General features: G+C 37.9%; 1 protein-coding gene across 4 annotated transcripts in view; it reads left to right on the top strand.

The window, feature by feature from the left end:
* The window catches only part of PARD3B (par-3 family cell polarity regulator beta), a 985,082-nt gene that overhangs the window by 456,465 nt on the left and 509,205 nt on the right, over window positions 1-19,412 (top strand). For all 4 annotated transcript variants that reach the window (XM_081813815.1, XM_081813816.1, XM_081813818.1 and 1 more), the window contains one exon: window positions 7,207-7,316. In XM_081813815.1, the coding sequence (XP_081669941.1) occupies window positions 7,207-7,316 (110 nt within the window). The remainder of the gene's footprint in view (window positions 1-7,206; window positions 7,317-19,412) is intronic.

Here is a 19,412-nt window from a genome sequence, read left to right as displayed (position 1 = left end):
TCACAGCTGCCCCATTCATCACAGGCCAGGCGCCAAAGTTGGTCAAGCACTCCTGTAGTGAAAGCGGTCTCTTCTTGGTCCTTTGCCATAAATTCTGCCACTATTGATATCATTACAAGGTTTTTTTTTTTTTTTAAATGGCTCTCCAGATTTCAGTGCAATGCAGTTTGTTAGGTTTCAGTTGAAAAGCCTTCTCTAGCACCCATAAAATCCTTACAAAAAAGAAAATGTAGTTGTCTCCTTTACCAGTGAGGTACTACTTTCACTCATCTTTTTTTATTGAGGTATTGACAGGATCAATAGGAAGAAAATACTGATAAGACATTTAAGCCATCTGCAAGAGAGATCATGCCCTCTGAGAGAGGTGCTGGTGTGCCTTGGCCAGTGGGTCAAGCATCTTGCCAGACATGCCCATGTGACTGTAGCTTAATGTTTGCCTTTTAGCTACTCATCCCCACCACCCTTGTCTTTTATCTGTAACTCTCTATCCAGATCTTTCTGCTGTCCTCCTCAGATGAAAAGAAGGGCCCCTGCATTGAAGAGCTGTCATTTCCCTTTTTCTCACACACCTACTCACAGAGAGAATGTAACCCCACAACAGAGAAGTGTCAAGGGAATAAAACTGGAGTAGAAATCAAGTCCAAGAAACTTAGAAACTTAATTTCTCTGGACTTCAATTTCCTAATTGGCTATATAAATCACAGAACTCTCTCTTTGTAGATCTGGAATGGGACTTTGGTGTAGCTTATCCAACATGCTTGCTTGGCTGATGAGGAGAGAGGTGAGACTCTGAGGTAGAGCAGCTTCCTGGAAGTTATGCAATGTTAGCGCCACCTCTAGAAGGCAGATCTTCTGACCCCCAATCTCTCTTCACCATATCTCGGGAGGACATATCCATATTTTAATGTCAAAATGATTCAATTAATGTCAAATTTATTCAATGAGTGTTGAAGTACAGGATAATTGAAAGGCATTCCTCTATGTGCTGACTAGTACAAACTCTATTAAGGAAATGTACTATGGGAAACCAAGATGCAGCTCATGCCTATTGTTAATATTATTAATATACTATTAATATTGATTACCTGGAAAAATGTGTCTTTTCCTATTTATCACTCTTTAAGTTTATAAGATTTTTAACCATTTGCAATTCATTTTTATCCTCAAAGTGAAATATTTACCAATTTAGGTGTATTTTGATAGATTTCTCCCCTTTCGTATTTATCATGTTATCCTCAGTGTCAGTAGCATTGACAAGAGAGCGTGTTTTCTTTCTTTAAACTATCTGTTTTGGTGATTTGATAATTCAGTAGCACAGAAGTAATCCCTTAGTGCAAAGGAAAATTGAAACCCTAAAAGACCAGGTTTTATCCCCTCTCTGTACATAAACAGTTTATCTTGGAAACTCCCATCCCTTTCTCCATTCTCCCACCCTACCTTCCCTCTAGGTTTGCTTCTGTGGCTTTGTTAACCACTTGCCATTCTAGATACCCTTTCTTTCTGAAGATTCCGTAAGAAAGTAAAATTCTGTTTTTCTCGTTGTTTTACATGTGATGTCATTGATACACTTGTACTGATTCCTTTTTTTCTTTTATTTACCTCATCTTTATCTCTTCTCACTCATTCTGGAAGCCAATATGATTTCTAATACGAAGTTCATACTCATCTTTATGAATTCCCAACTGAACATCTAGTGTCTTATTTCTCACACATCTCAAGACATCTTGGATTAAAATCAAATCCTTCTAACCCTCAATAGGCTGAAGCCAAGATTCATGGGTTTGTTTTTTCTGAAACAAATCATAGCAGTTGCTGAAATTCTCCTATTGCTCTCTCTTCCCTAAGCAAGAAGTATAAGAAAGGTTTTAGATTTCTCTTTTATGCTTCTCATTTGCTTTGTATGTGTAGTCATTGCTAAATTCTCCCATGTCTTCTTCTAGTTAACCATTCCATTTCTGCCTGTGACTGCTGAGTTTCTATCCATTTCCCTCACATTGCCCTTCAGGCCTCTCTGGGCTTGAGTCCACCAACTTCTTAGAGAATGCCTTGTCGGCGTGTGAACTGGGATGCCCTTGAGCTCTTCAGGTTTCAGTTGCCTTAGAATGAATAGCACCAATACTGATGACAAACTAGCCTTTTGGCTTTGCTCAGGAGAATCATGAACCATTTTTAGATGAATCTCTACTCTTACCAATTTAGAACATGTACCTTTGTGATGTTTGGTATGGGATTGATGTTTTTTATCTTCTCTGCCCACTGAGGCATCATGTGGATGATTCCTCTGGGCTTTGGTTTCAATCTCTATAACTGCCTATCTTTCTAAAATGTCTTTTAAAATCTTGGGGCACCTGGTGGCTCAATTGGTTAAGCATCTGCCCTCAGCTCAGGTCATATTCCCAGGGTCCTGGGATTGACCCCTGCATTGGGCTCCCTGCTTAGTGGGGAGCCTGCTTCTCTCTCTCTCTCTCTCTCTCTCTCTGCAAATAAATAAAAATAAAATCTTAAAAAAAAGATGTCTTTCAAAATCTCCAAAACAGAATTTTATGTACAACATATCATCTGTCATTTAAGTTAATTCCATCCCAAACACATCCTCCAAATGTGGAAAAAATCCATCCAGGGTTGTGTGTGTGTGTGTGTGAGAGAGAGAGAGAGAGAGGGAGATTATAACAAAGAGACAGAAACTTACATAGATAACTTGAATTTGTGTTGGCCTTTATATCTTGCATGACTCATTCATGTACCCATTTAATCCTTTTAACTAGCTGCTGCCTCTTTCAGAACTCTTTTCCCCAAAATGAAGTAGGTGATCCTCCTCTGGTTCCCCTTATTTATATTTATAAGGGACATTGGACAAGTAACTGTACCCCTTTGAATTCTGGTTTTACCATCATTAAAATGATGATTGCTTGAGCAGTGGGAGATGTGCCATCATTCATAGACACCCAGGAACTGACTCCAGTGCTTATTGGCAGAAGGCCTGGAGAACCTGATAAGTCTAGTCATCTTCTTAAAGGGAAGTACAGTGAGTGTGTGAATAATTTTGTCCTGAGCGTAACATAAGCCCTGGTTATGTATGAACAGTGCTCCAGAAAGAATTTAGACTTTCCTGATATGGCAAGCCCCTATCGTCAAGGACAGAGTCACCAGCAGCTACACACTTGATCAGGAACTCTTCTGGTTGGAGGGATACTGCTTCTCTTTGGTGCCCTTTGGCTTCCATTAAGTTTCTGTGCATCTGCCTAAATAAAAGGGGACTCAATCCAGTCTACAGCATGTGTGTTCTTTGGTATGGATTCAGTAATCCATATATAACCCCACTAGAACACTGCACTGGTATCTACCTGTGTGTAAACTGTTCTTTGTCCTCACATCCTCTTTTTTAAAAAAAAAAACCTAAGTAAGCACCATGACTACTCATCTTAATATCAGCCACCTCTTGTACAGCTCCTGATGTGTAATGAGGCCTCAAATTAGTTAACCGTGTGGAAAAACATAATGCAATTGTGTAAGATTTTGTGCTTTAAGGTACATAACATTTCTTATTTTATTTGAACTTTGCTGCCAGCAGCTTTTAAACTCTGATTCCAAAGAATACTGCTGTTCTCTTGAGCTGAACTGAGGACTTTTGCCTCTAAAATCTAATAATAAGAGTCTTCTTAATTAACTGAAAAATACCAATGAATAATGGGTTATTTTTTCCATTTTCTTTTTTTTTTTTAAGATTTTATTTATTTATTTGACAGAGAGAGATGCAGCGAGAGAGGGAACACAAGCAGGGGGAGTGGGAGAGGGAGAAGCAGGTTTCCTGTGGAGCAAGGAGCCCAATGTGGGGCTCGATCCCAGGACCCTGGGGATCATGACCCAAGCCGAAGGCAGACGCTTAACAACTGAGCCACACAGGTGCCCCTATTTTTTCCATTTTCAACTCCCTTCCTACACCATCATTTTTTTTTTCTTAAAAGCTTTGATTTCTATAGCTGGTTCAGCACAGAATTATGTTTTACTATTTTAATTTACATATTATTTCTTTTTTAAATTTTATTTACTTATTTGAGAGAGAGAGAGAGAGAGTGCACAAGCAGGGTGGGAGGGGCAGAGGGAGAGGGAGAAGCAGACTCCCTGCTGAGCAGGGAGCCCAACATGGGACTACATCACGGGACTCAATCCCGGCCCCCGGGATCATGACCTGAGCCGAAGGCAGACGCTTAACCGACTGAGCCAACCAGGCGCCCTAATTTATGTATTATTTCATGAAAATTGACTTTTAGGTGTTCAGCTTTTTGAGCAGATAACACTGTTCACAACAATAGCAAGTGCTATTAACTCTGTTTTATTGGGGGGTTTGGAATTTCCTGCATGAAAATTGCAGACTGGACAGTTCCATGTCCCATGCATGCCTTCTTTTATTTCAGCCTTCTATCAATATTATGATGTATTTTTATCACCAGGTTTTAAATGATGAGACTGTGTCACCAAGCAGTCAGTGTCACAGAGCCAGGAGAGGTGAATCTCAGTCTTCATGACTCCAAAACCCATGGTCCTCTCACTGTACACATGATAGTTCTTAAGCCTAATCTTACTGTTAGGTTATAAGCTCCTTCAGTGCAAAGCTTATGTTTTATTTACTTTTTTCCTCCCACAGAAAATTCTATACAACTGGCTGTGGTTGTCTCCCCTTTCATTTTGGTTAGCAGTGCTTGCAAGGTGGGCCTTTTACTCTATTACATATATACAAGGACTTCCCCCAAATCATCTCCAGTACTTAGAATTACTTGTCTTCTGTTCTATAGTAGGATGCATCTGTCTGTCTTTAAGTTACAATTCAGTCTGTTCCTGTCAGGCACCTTCAAATGAGGCTTGGCAATTTAAAAAAACAAGTATCAAATGAATTTTAAATTGCCAAAGGAAAGGTTGTTTAAAACTCTCTGAGATAGTGGTTCATATTGAAATATGCTTATTATTAATTCCAGTGTGAAATGATTTATACTTGTTACTAACATGTTAAGACAGCCAAAGGAAAATTAGAAGGTGACTCAACAGGAGACATTCAAGTGTGGAATCCAGAAAAAGTAGAGAAGAACAAAACTTATTCCAGATGAGTTGGGAATATGTTTAAGGTCTAGCCACCTTCATTTGTTTTTTGGATAATGTTCCAAATAATGGGTACACTGGTACAAACCTGAGCTATCTTGTTCTGGGAGACACACTGTAATATTATGGCTATTGATTGAATGCTCAAACTCAAATTCATATTGTCATCGAATTATGTCTTAAATAACTTAGCATTTTGTTATTAAAACAGCTGTTTTAATGGTAAGTGAAGAGTCATAACAATGTCCTCAGAGTTGCAGGAAAATTATCTAGGGTTAAGAAAAATATATTTATTATCCAGGAAAAGTAACAGGTCCCTCTCTCTCTCTCTCTCACACACACACACACACACACACACGTATATTCTGTATATATTCATATATATGTGTGTGTGTGACTCAGCTGAAAAAACAGTACAGTTGTCAATCACTAAAATTTCCATTTCTGTGCCTCTGAATCAACTTATTTTTGGATCTTGGTGTCCCATGCTGGTTCTACTTGCTTTTGTTTGTTTTTAGATCATTGGCATGCAATGTCCTAGTCTGGGTTAAATGTTTAGAAACTAACTGGAGTTTCATAGAGTTTTCCCCATTCTCATCTTAATTTTCAGGATAATAGGTTGCTTCTGAGGATATCACATTTAGACTGATGTGTCCACTTTATGTTAAGGGTAATTCAGATCACCTGAATCAGCGGAAGTAGTGGCACAGGACTGGGACCCTATTGTCTTGAGATTTTTATGATATTTTCTCTTCCACTTATTTTCTTTTAATGTCTCATTCAAGAGAGTGGCCAGCCATACAGCCATTGCTGTGTCAGTTGCTTAAGAAATTTTTAGATGGAAATGGAGGAATTAGGGAATAATGTAGTGAAATGTTTATTAATAAAAAAGAAATAATGGACTGTAAACTTGGACTTTATAATACCTTTTGGTTAGCGTTTCATCCTCAGTAGCATGTTAATTTCCTATTATAAAAGAAGTTATTTTTTAAAAAGCAACAAGGATAAGAAGAGTCTGAACAAAGATGGAAGGTATTAGCGTCTATATTTTGTACACAGAATAAAAATGTTGGAGCACATATAAAAATCAGATTTGTAAATAATTTCAAAATGGATTCACTTTTTGTAACTGTACCATAGAAAATGAAATATGAAAAAATGTTCTTTTAAGCAGCAGTAGCTCGAGAGAGTTGGGGAAGATTCTGCAGAATATTGATAAATGGAGAATTGCATTTCTACTGTTTCCCACTTTTTCCCCACAGCATGCAAATAAAAAGTTAATTTTTACATGAGAGCAATTTTTAGACCACAAAAGGACTTTTTTGAGAGTTTCCTTTACAGTGGCCAATTTTGTATGAAACAAATTATTTTAGGCCTAATTGCAGGCAGACTAGTTAGGTCGCCAGCTCTGTTAAGGTTGAATTTCACTTGAACTTTCTAATAGTATGATCTTTTCTCAGAATTTAATAACTGGCTCAAATATTTAATAGTGGAAGCTTTCATTATATTAAAAAGAAATCAAGATATATTTTTAGAAGAACTAACTTATTTTCCTTATCAGTTTTATCGACTTTGGGAGAAAAGGAAGAGAATGGAGCCAATCTCTTTCTGTACTTAAATAGACATTAATGCTATAACCCCAGCAAGTAATATATTTTAGTGTATATCATTATTCAAAAGATTTAGGAAGCACCAAATGGCAGCAATAACTATACTTCTAGCTCTACTGAATAGCAAATTGCACTGACTGTGTGAACCTCTTCACTTGTGTGCTGGATAATCATTCTTTTTAATACTCAGATACATTCTCTAGATCAGTTGCAGTTGCACACTGTCAACTTCTGCATTGCCTAATGGTTTTTGGTTAAGTACAATGACTTGTTTTGAAATGCAAGTGGGAAAGGATGAGAGTTGAAAGATTTTGTTTCTATGCGTCAGTCTATAAATAGATGACAAAAGATCATTAAATGGATTAATTTACAAGCATCCTTAGAAATAGAATGTTTTTACATAAAAGCATGTTGTAAACCTTTTTAATTAAATTGCATTGTACCATGCACTCTCTTCTCCCCAGGGTTCTGTTGACCTCTCACCTCTTATTTTGTCCTACAGGCACTCCATTGCTGGTGAGGAGAAGCAGTGACCCAGCGCCAGGCCCACCTGCTGATGCCCAGCCAAGTGCTTCACACCCCAGTGGCCAGAGTCTGAAACCTGTTATTCTAGTAGGTATCCTGCAGTTTGCCTTTCTAATGAAAGATCAAAGTGCCTTTACCCATAGACTAACCAGGACTTCACAGTCTTAAGTAAGTTGATCATTAGAGAGTGTTTGATAGGACATATAGTATTAGTAATAGCAACTATGAGCTATCCCTAGAACTTACATTCTAACAATTTACATAGCACTGATTATGTGCCAAGGACTCTTTTAAGTGCTTTACAATAAGTCGTTTAAACTTCCACATCAAGGTGGGCACAAATTTTTGCCTCCATTTTACTGATAATGCCATTGAGGCAGGGGGAGGCTTAGTAGTTTATCTAAGGTCACAACTAGTAAGTGACACAGTCAAGAATTTAACCCAGGTGGTTTGGCTCCAAAGTCCGTGCTCTTAACCAGCACACCACACTGTTGAATTTCCTCCATCCTCCTGTTTTAGTGATGCCCAAGGATATCATTTTATATATCTTCAGTGTGTTAATGCAGGGCTTTGTGAAGTCCTGCCATGGTGAATGGTCATAGAGTTTCAAGATACCAATACCATGTAAATGTGGTGCTGGTACTGGGTTTCTAGAACTCAGCATCCAAACGAAAGAAAAGTAAAATTATATACCAGAAGTGCTTATAACAAGATGCACTTATAGCTGATGGGTTAAATGGAGAATGAATCCTGAAGAGATGATGTCTCCTTTCATATGGTACTGTCGGATCTTTCTGATAAATCCTGAGTCACTTGGAAGAGTTGTGACTGTGGTCCATCCTTGGAAATAGCCTGAGAGTTAGATTTTGGTTAATGGGTATATATTTTTGCAATAGGTGATCTTCAATAATGTAGCCATATTTAAAAGTTTCCTAAAAGCAAGGCTCTTCCCCATTTTAAGTCTCACTGTCTATAGTGCCTTAAGAAAAAAAGCAATATTTTAGAGTTATATAAGGGTGCTGAATGAACTAACCAGATTCTCACCAGTTTGGTATAAAAAGTTCTTCTCAAGAACCAGTGCCAATGTATATGAGTTAGGAGTCACTATACCAAACCATTGAGTATTTACTAATAGGTTTGTGGCAATATTTTAGCATATTTCTTTCTGTAAACAAGGAAGCAAGTGTCCTCATAGTATTTTATTTTATTTTTTTTAAAAGATTTTAATTATTTATTTGACAGAGGGAGACACAGCAAGAGAGGGAACACAAGCAGGGGGAGTGGGAGAGGGAGAAGCAGGCCTCCCACTGAGCGGGGAGCCTGACGCGGGGCTCGATCCCAGAACCCTGGGATCATGACCTGAGCCGAAGGCAGACGCCTAACGACTGAGCCACCCAGGTGCCCCAAGTGTCCTCATAGTATTTTAGATGTAATGTCTCCCCACCATCCTTTAAAGGAAACATATTTAATGGAACATTACTTTAATAAAAATCAGGTGTATGGGTTCTACTTTAATGGTGAGTTTAAACAGAAACAGTATTTAACACACTGATTGAGACTGTGTGAAGCCCAAGTATATTGGATTGAAGGAAGAGAAGCTATATAAATGAGAAAAGTTACAGTTTACTGCTTATTTTTACAATGTCAGTATACCCCAAGTCAGAGTGTATCTGATTGTGTTATCATCATTTACATGCAGAGAATCACCAGTATTTAGTTCAATGTTTTTATCACTTAGGTTCTGTGTTTAGACTAATTGAAAATACTCAATAAGGCTTTCCCTACAGGAAATGAGGACTAGTATATTTCTGATAGATTACATATTCTTACCAAACTAGGACACCATTGAATTCTAAGTTGAGGTATTTGGTGAGGGAGTATATTATTGCTAACAAAGATGCAAATCCTGATTCAAGAAGAAAGGCTGGCTCCCCAAATCCTAACCGTATGCAAGTTACCAAGCAGTGGCTGAGTCTGTCTATATCAACAGTAAAAAGGAAAACACATTTCTTCCTTTCCTCAGTGTTCTCTGTGGCTGATGAAATGCAGACCCCGAAGAATAGACTCTGGTCTTTGACTTGCCACAGAACACTGGCACATCCTAGCCTTCTCCTTTTTCAGTTGTAAAATAATGTCCAAGCAAACTTTAAGCCTTAACAGTCCAAGGTGCAAACATTGTGCTTATTATTTATCTTTCTATTTCTAGTGCCAAGTACATGGAGGGTGCTCACTGTATATGTGTTAGACTTAGGAATGCAGGCACATATTAGTCTGGGAAAAGTTCTAGAATTTCTCAGCAGTTTACCCACCTTTTCTAATTTGGCCATTCTCTCTGTTCCCCAAAACAACTGCCAGGTAAAGTTGTATCTGCTCCAAAGTCTGGTTCACCTCAGGCAGGAAACAGATAGTTTAACTGCTGTGCTATGAAAAGCAGGCAAAGTTAGAAAAGAAGGACATTTAGTTGAGTCTGTTTTTACCCAAAAGAAAAATACGTGTGTGTGTGTGTGTGTGTATTATGATTCTGTTCATTTATTCCTGCGTATCCTAACTCATGGACTATTTAGACTGCATTGTCCCATATTATAGCCATGGCCACGCGTGGTTATTGAGCACTAGAAATGTAATTTGAGTGTAACATACATAATGGATTTTAAAGATTGAGATATAAAAAAGAGTAATATGAAAGACCTCGTTAATAACTTTTATGTTGACTACACATCGAGATAACACTATGGTATATTAGGTTAAGTAAAATATATTATCAAAATTATTTTCACCTGTTTCTTTTTAAAGCATGGCTGCTAAAAACTTTAAAATTAGATCTATGGCTCACATTCTATTTCCATTGGACAGAACAGCTCTAGACAGAAGTAAAATTGGATATAGCATTAATGAAATGGTTTGAGACCCTTGAGAGAATTTCTTGGAGTTGCATATCATCTCTGGGGTAACAGTATCATTAGGTTTGCCTGGGGCAGTCCTCATTCGTGCCCGTTGTTCTGGCATAATTATTAATAGTGTCCCCACTAACTCTCAGAGGTGTCCATGCACGGATGATAAATTATGTGGCACCCTACATATAGCCCCATAGTCACTTTCATTGTTTGCTCAGCGATAAGAGGAACGGCCTTTCAAGGAAACCATGGGAACACAACCACAACTCTCACACCGGAGCACACTGCAGAGAGGGGTTTGTGTGGCCAGCCCCTGAGCCCAGGGAGTACAGAACTGGAGACTGCAGATTCTTTCCCATCTCTCAGATTCCATAGTTCCACTTGGTGCTTCCTCCGCAACTTCAGCTGCACCATATTTGATGCCCATGAATTAATAAGTGATGATGAATATGGGGAGTGTGTGATAATTCAGCCATGGTGCAACTAACATGGACAATAATTGCTTAAAAACTCTGTTCAATTGCATTGCATTTCAATATCCAAAGGAAGAAAAACAATCAAAATTTCCATCTCTTAAACAGAGTGTTCACATGTAAGTAATTCACAGATGGCAGAGCCCCAAGTGGGTTATGTTCAGTCATTCCCAAGAAATGAAACTTACTTATAACCCACAGCTTAAAAAGCTGGAAGGATGAATATTTGACACATTTGATTATGTTGAAATATTGCCTTTAAAACCACAGTTGATGACTGTTATTTTTGCTTGCACTTCATTAGGCTTATTATAACAGGAGGAACTTTCTCTGATGCCCAGAGATGCATGTTTGTGAAAAGTTGGAGAAATTACACTTGTTTTCTGGCTGGTTAAATTATTACAAATTGGTTATTTAAGATGTACACCCTCAGATAAGGTGAAGTTTTAAAAAGAGTTCAAATTAGAAAAATCAAATTCTCTACAAGTCTCAGATTCTGTGTATTGAAAAGCCACCAAATCTCACTCTTTGTTACTTAGGGTACCACCAGCTAAACAGCATGGAAATTTATTTTCTTTCTTCCTCTTTTCATAAACCCATCAGTTAATCAGAATAGCATAATTATTAATGTGCAAATTGTAATGACTATTTATCTTTCAAGGCAATAGAAAATCCAATTCTACTGACTGCTTTTGAATTAAAGAAAGGGAATCCTGGGGGCAAGATGTAATAGTGGGAGTCTGCTTATGGGATGTCTTACCTCCCCTGCCTTGATTGTAACCTGGTGTTCTTGGCTTAAGGGCATGCCATAAAACCAGGTTCTTGAAATTGATGTTCCCGAATTTGTGGGTGGAAGAGAACTCTAAAACAGATGTGATTTTTTTTCTTAATATCCGGTTAACTACTATGGTTGTTTTGTGTTTTAATGACTGTTTATAGTTTCACATTTAACCCCTAAAGCAAAATGATCCTGCAGGGCGAGTAAATTAAAAAGTGGATTCCTGAAAATTATAATGCTGCGGTTGTTCTTGGATAGTAAATGACTTTGTTTGTTCTAAAACTGTTACTTGTCTTGCATCACCAAAATAAATTAAGAAAATATTGGTCTGTCTTTTAAAAGTTCATATCCACAACATATACATTTTCTTTTTTAAAAATAACATGGCAATACTTTAGGTTATTAAATTGGGAGTCCATGAATGAGTGTCAGAGGGTCTGTTAACTCTGAAGTTTGATGCTGTGGACCGTTGCACGTGCATGCATTTTTTTTGTGAAGGAGACTCTATTACTTTTTTTTTTTTTTTTGAGTCTCTCTCAATCTTATCAAATTTTAAAAGGAAAACAATGATCAAGAACTACTTGTTTGCAGGTTTAGGATGAAACAACGTGGGAAAGCCGTCAATCCTCAGAATTTGATGAATGATAGAGATTAAGAATGCAGTAGGAATTGACACCACCCCCCAAATATTGAATAATTAAGGCTATTTCATCTTATCACCTTGCCTATCCAACACATAGCATATAAACTCAAGATGTAAGGATGAATAGAAGTTTTTGAATTGCTGCTTTGAGAGTTCAGCAATAACTCTTTAGTGAGTAGCAACTGATTCTCAGCAAGAGTAGGATTGGAGGTAAAGGGAAGACACCCTGGGGAGAAGTGTTTCCAGTGGTCTTGCATGTTAAGGGAGATGAGATGGTTCTTGGTAGTTTTTCCTATTTTATCAGCAAAGATAGTGGCAGGTGGCTTCAAGTGGAAGGAAGCATTTCCAATGAATAGGAGCGTTCTCTTTGTGTTTTGCAGATAATATGATGGAACATTGATTTGAGAAATTTTCCTTTGTGTGTCATATACATTGAAATCATCATCAGTGTTGATCTTGGCTTAAACATTTTCAGATCCATGAAAGAAATCATTGAAATATTAGAGAGAAATTTAAGTGGCTTGGCTTTTAGGATTAAAATCATCAAATTGTCACTGAGAGATGTGAGAGGACTTTTGGTTGTGGGTTGCTAACTGTCAAAACCCAACATAGAAACTTAAAAATTTTGAATAACTAAATCATATTTTTCTTTCTCTTAGATATACAATTAAGTAGCTATACAAACATTGATATAAATTAATTGTTGTAGACAGGGATGTAGATTGGAAGGAAGGCTCTATTCATTGTCTTCCAATGAGGAGAGATGGATACCAATGAGTAAAAGGGAGGAAGAAATAGCATGTAATATATAATTGCATTATTTAGAGATACTGAAGCCTACAAAAGGTTTTTCTTTTTTTTCCCCCTGACACAGTGATTTAATAATAGTCCTGGTGTTTGTAACTCCAGCTGTTCACGCTGTGTGCTGATAAGACCAAAGCTTGGCGACACATTGCAACAATGGTTTTTATATGACTTTGTTTTCAAGAGATAACACTGCCATCCAATATTTCATGGGGCCAAATGTTTACTTAGTTTGGCAAGTTGAGGCAGCTTAATTTCTGAAGCAGTTATGTTTATAAGACTTGAGTTCCAGGTGGGGAAAATCCAGAAGCCTAATTTATTCTGCAACAGAATTTTTCACCAAATCTTACAGAAGCTGGTGAAACAAATTTGGATTGTCTGAATGTCTGTACCATGACTAATAAAGGAATCTGGGAAATGTGACTCCTGTTTAGGTGTATGCTCCCCGATCATTCTTCTTGGGTCTAGTCCAGAACTGAAAGTTTAAAAGAAGGACCTCTATTCAGAGGTTAGTTTAAAAAATTTAAAAAAATAACCATGACATGTCATCTTTTGCTGTTTAAATTGATCTGCTTGTAATGAAGATTGAAAGGGGGCACCTCGGTGGCTCAGTCAGTTAAGTGTTCAACTCTTGGTTTCAGCTCAGGTCATGATCCTCAGGGTTGAGATCAACCCTGCTTCGGGCTCCATGCTCAGCACAGAGTCTGCTGGATATTCTCTCTCTCTGCCCCTCCTCTTGCTTGGGCACTCTCTCTCTCTCTATCAGAGGAAGGAAGGAAGGAAGGAAGGAGAGGGAGGGAAGGAAGGAAGGAAGGAAGAAAGGAAGGTCTTAAAAAAAGAAAGAAAGAAAATTGAATGAGTTTTGCTTCCATGTCAACATAAATTGATTAATCCTTTAGATGCCCAAGACCTCTGCTCTGTGCCATCTGGAGAACTTAAATTATGGTCCTTATCCTAAGGAAACTTACAGCCTGGTTTTGATGACCAAATCTGAAGCAATTAAACAACCCTAGCAATCTGTAAGCAAGTATCAAATGATCAAATAATACATTTTAAGGATCAGAATTTGTGTCCTTTGCCTTTAGTCTACACTCTGCTCAGTCTCCCATGCCCCTCAAGGGAATTCCCATGTGCAGAATCTCTGTTAGCTCTTATCCCACCCAAATGTAACTACTTATTTACATGTCTGGTACAAGACGGAGCTCCTCAGAGGCATGAGTCAATATATTCATTTTTGTATCCAAGCCCGCAACACCTGACACATAAATATATGACCAGATAATTAAAACTGTTACTTCTGAGATAGAATGAATTCGACAACTTTTAACACATCTTGTAGAGATGTGCATGCTTGTGTGGATGTGTATTATAGATATGAATGAATATATGAATTAGAATGTGAAAATCATGAAATTACCTGTCCAACATACTATTTTGCTCCCTAAATAGCTTTAGTTTAGAATTTTCTGCTTTAGGACAATGTGTTACCTGTGTTGACAAGGGGAGAGAGATGTTTAAACACAAATTCTCCACTTGGAATTAAAATGTGGGTTGATGGCTCAGGTCAGCAGTTTCAATTGTGAGAACTACTTCATCTCTTTACAGTTCTAGCAGTGATTTCACAGAGAAATTGGCTCTGAGAAAGAACAGAAATTATAAGACAACAACAAACGTTGATAATTTAGAGATGAACATGATAAAGCCTAACTTTGCTTATGCCCTTGATATATGAACAGAGAATAGACATTAATATGTATGCAAAGGAGTCGATTATCTGAGCTCTACGTCTTTGTCAACAAAACTGTGAGTTCTAGAATCCAAAAGTCCATGATCTTGGCAGTTACAGCTTTGTAATTTTCTAAAAACTGTGTTCAAAGAATTTAAAAAATCCTTGATTAGACTGGAAATGTCTGGACATCCTTCTTGTATGCCTACCACATCTGCAGATTTCCCCTTCAAAATATTCCTTCTATTCCATCTTTAAGAGGTTCTTCTGGTTTCAAGTGATTTGGAAGAAAAGAAGAAAAAAAAAAATCCTGGTATGTGAATTAATTCAAGAATATGGGAACATTTACAAGGTGTTTCTTAGTGAAAACACTAATGAACATCTCGTGTTAGTTGTGTGGGCAAACGTAATTTGACAGTGTTGTTTAAAATTTGGTAAAGGTGATGTTTAAAGTAGCTTTATTCTAAAGGTCAAGCTCCTGTGTTCTGATTGCAGCAATAACTCGGTGATCCTGAGTAAATTATTTAAATTGTGCTTGATTTCCTCAAATTTCATGTGACTAAAAGGAAATAATAAATAGAAATCCTACATGAACTTCTGTTGTTCTTAGGAACTGAAACATCCCGACTGGCAACTTCAGGGTTCCAGATGTGAATTATCTTGCTGGGTATGAATTCAAGTTTAAATTTCCTCTTAATACCTAAATATTTGTAATTGTTCATGGAATGAGGTGGTATTTCTATCCAAAACACCGAGTTTATTTTTATTGGTCAGGGTAATAATATTAAGGTAGGGGTGTATGTGTGTGTGTGTGTATTTAAAAGGCCAAATACACAAAGGCAGCAGTAGAAAAAACATACACCCATACATAAGCACACTTAAATTCTGTAGAAGAGAGCAGAACTTAAATCTGAAGGTTCAAGTACAAGTAGATCATGTTGCTTTCAAGTGAAAGCTGAAGGGTATGGACCATATCTATGTCTCTCTGTTCTGATGGACCTTCCATGTTGTGGACATTTAGTGAAAAATGATGGCATGGAAGGAAAGAGTTCATGGGGTTTATCCTGGAAAGATGCAAAACGATTGTTATTGAGAGGAAAAGATTTTTTTTTCCTTGAGCATGGTGTGATTCTTAGAAATCTGTTCTGATGGGGGATTTCTTTCTTCTCACAACATAAACTCTTCTGAAGTACAAGTTTCATTTTGGTTTTTCCTTTCAAACTTTAGTCATAGAATGACACTGTACAGACATTTAAAAGATTTCTCTCTTTCTCAAGAGGGTGGCCCCTTTCCTAATACCTCTGTACTTGTAAATAGAATTCTGATTTAGATGAATCACATTTTAAAAGTAGCTACTGTGTGTGTTTTACGCTTGTGGAAACATACAGCGTCCTCATAAGCAGCATGTGAGCTTGTCACCATACAGCTTTTGATGTCTGATTAGATGATCATAGGGACATCTGGAATGAGTTAGTTTGAAGTTACTGGTGTGAGGCACTAGAGAATCCAAAGCCTTCTGACAGACTTGAACCAGTAAAAACATTGCTACTTTTAGCAAATCTTTTTTAACTTGCAACTGGCTGATGATTTTCAGACTGACATTGCCCTGATGTTTTCCAACTGACTTCCCAGCCCTCTTTTCCCTACAAATCTCCCTCCTTTCTAAGCAAAGAATGGGTAAATGGCATTTGTTGCAAAAATCATGAAGGATTATTCCCCTTTAAAGTGAGAAGGCAGATTCTTAAGCATCCTAAGTCAGAATTGATGGATTTGCTTCTAAAGAAATTGTGTTGTCTCCTTTTCCTGTGCCTTTAATTTCACTGCTGTGGCAACCACCCATGCCTTCTTTTTTTTTTTTTTTAAAGATTTTATTTATTTGAGAGAGAGAGTGAGAGAGAGAAAGAGCACAAGAGGGGGGAGCGGGAGAGGGAGAAGCAGACTCCCTGCCGAGCAGGGAGCCCGATGCAGGACTCGATCCCGGGACTCCAGGATCATGACCTGAGCCGAAGGCAGTCGCTTAACCAACTGAGCCACCCAGGCGCCCACACCCATGCCTTCTTAATTAAAAAAAAAAAAAAATGTATTTGGCCGTCAGCTATGTTCTATGAAGATCTGAACATCAGTAAGCATCCAAAGCATTTGATACTGCTGTAGTGTGGTTGCACATATCTAGAACACCTATCAAAAGTTCATACATGTATTGAGTCAAAATGTCATTTGAGGCGCCCCTGGGTGGTTCAGTTGGTTAAGCTTCTGCCTTCGGCTCAGGTCACGATCAGGGGGCTGGGATTGAGCCCCACATCTCGCTCCCTGCTTAGCAGGGAGTCTGCTTCTCCATCTCTCCCTGCCCGTTCTCTCTTTCTCTCTCCCTCACTCTCTCAAATAAATAAAATCTTTTTTGAAAATGTCATTTGAATAGTCTCATTATATACAGACATTGCTTAGTTAAGGGTTCTTTCATTTGTCCAGTGGGGTTTTTACTAGTATGAAATGGTTCCTTATTGTTTTGTGAATAAAATGATTATATACCTGTAAGTATATGAACCTATTTACAAAATTTGACAAGTCACTCTCCTACATTGAAACAACTGACCATTTCCCATGCCTCCAGGATATATTTTAAATTTCTTGGTCTTGGTAGGACTTTTTTTTTTTAGTGTGGTAAGACACACATAATATCTACCATCTTAACCATGTTTAAGTGTAAGTAGCACTAGGTACATTCCCAATATTGTGCAACCATCTGCCATCCATCTCCAGAACTCTTTTCATCTTAAAAGACCAAAACTCTGTACCTATTAATCAACAGAGAAAGAAGAATTAAGTTATTTTCTTTTTTAGTGTGGTAAAATATACGTAACATAAAATTTACATTTTAATCATTTGTTGGTATACCCTTCAGTGGCATTATGTACTCTCACGTTGTGCTGCTGTGAGCCACGATCCGTCTCCAGCACATTCTCCTCATCCCAAACTGAAATTCTGTACTCTGTAAATAGTGACTCCCCACTTCCTTCTCCCCCAGCCCCTGGTAACCACTATTCTACGTTCTGTTTCTATAAATTTGACCATTCCAGTTATTTCATGTAAGTGGAATCATGCGATATTTGTCCTTGGGTGGCTGGCTTATTTCACTTAGCATCATGCCCTCAAAGTTCATCCATGGTGTAGCATGTGCCATAATTTTCTTCCTTTTTAAAAACTGAATAATATTCCATTGTATGTATAGACTGCATTTTGCTTATCCATTCATTTGTTGATAGACACTTTTGTTGCCTTCATCTTTGAGCTATTGTGAATAATGCTTCTGTGGATGTGGGTGTACAAATATCTTTCAGACCCTGCTTTCAATTATTTTGGGTATTCACCCAGAAGTAGAACTGCTGGATCATATGGTTATTTTGAATTTTTTTGAGGAACCACCATACTGTTTTCTACAGTAGCTGTATGGTTTTATATCCTCACCAAGAAAGGCACAAGGGTCCTCAGTCTCTCCATAATTTAACACTTGTTAATTTCTATTGTCTAGATAGTATCCATCCTTGTGGGTATGAATTGGCATGTTAGAGTCTTGATTTGGATTTCCCTAATGACTAGGGATGTTGAGAATCCTTTTAGGTGCCTATTAGCCATTCATATACAAGCGTCCCCCACTATCAAAAGTAGAGTGTCCCAATGAAAACCTTTTGTAAGCCGAAATGGCATGAGTGCAAAAGCAATTACCATTAATTTATAGGGGGACAGTTTTGAGCATTCCCACACCCAAAAAATAATGTCTCCTAGGCTTTTCTAATACCTTAGGACATATCTTGCTAATGGTTACACAATAAAAATCATGATAAAGCACAGATACTCACACAGTTGAAAGCTATGGCAGCCTGATGCTGAGTGTAGTTCCCAGGGAAGGGGCTTCATGGTGCCACTCTAGCTTCTTGGGGTGCACGCTGGCTATAAAAAATACTTAACGCTATTTTCGCTTTTTTTCCATCAAAGCAAAAATCCTCTTTGGGTTTCTTTTGGTTGGTGAAAACAGGTACTAATGTAGATCTTCTGTAAAAGAAAATGGTGTAACATGAACTTTCAAAAAGTGAGGGGTACCTGTTATCTTCCTTGAAGAAATACTGATTCAATTTCTTTGCCCCTTTTTAAATTGGGTTGTTTATTGTTGTTGAGTGACAGACATTCTCTATATATTGTGGATATGAATCCTTATCGTATAGATGATTTGCAAATGTTTTCTCCTGTTCTGTAGGTTGCCTTCTCACTCTGTTAACAGTTTCCTTTGGTGCACAGAAGTTTTTCATTTTTGTGAAGTTGGTTTGTCTACTCTGTCGCTCTTGTTGCTTGTGTCTTTGTGTCATATTCAAGATACCATCACCAACTGCAATGTTGTGAAGGCTTTGCCCTATGTTTTCTTCTAAGGGTTGTATAGTTTTAGCTCTCATGTTTAGGTCTATGACCCACTTTGAGTTAATTTTTGTGTATATGGTGCTAGGTAAAGGTCCATCTTCTTTTTTTTTTGCATGTGGATATCCAGTTTTTTCAGCAACATTTGTTGAAAATACTGGTTTTCCCGCATTGAATAGTCTTGGTACCCTTGGTGTTCAAAAGTATTTATTCACATTAGCAAGGGTTTACTTTTGGGTACTTGGCACAACTTTTTACAGCGTAACCACTACCTGTATGTTCAGCGCATCTCTAATCACAATATGCACACCATGCACACCATGCACACCATGCACACTGTGTAGTTTCTCACGTGCACAAACAGTGCTTCTGTCTGTGTGTCCTTGCCCAGCTGTTTCTTCTGTCAGGTGAATGACAACTGTCATTCATCCCTCTTTCCCCTAGTACATGTCCAGTTT

Source organism: Leptonychotes weddellii, chromosome 3, assembly GCF_054177405.1.
Source record: "Leptonychotes weddellii isolate Sample4059 chromosome 3, ASM5417740v2, whole genome shotgun sequence".
Lineage (NCBI taxonomy): Eukaryota > Metazoa > Chordata > Mammalia > Carnivora > Phocidae > Leptonychotes > Leptonychotes weddellii.
This window is presented reverse-complemented; position numbering and strand designations above follow the sequence as displayed.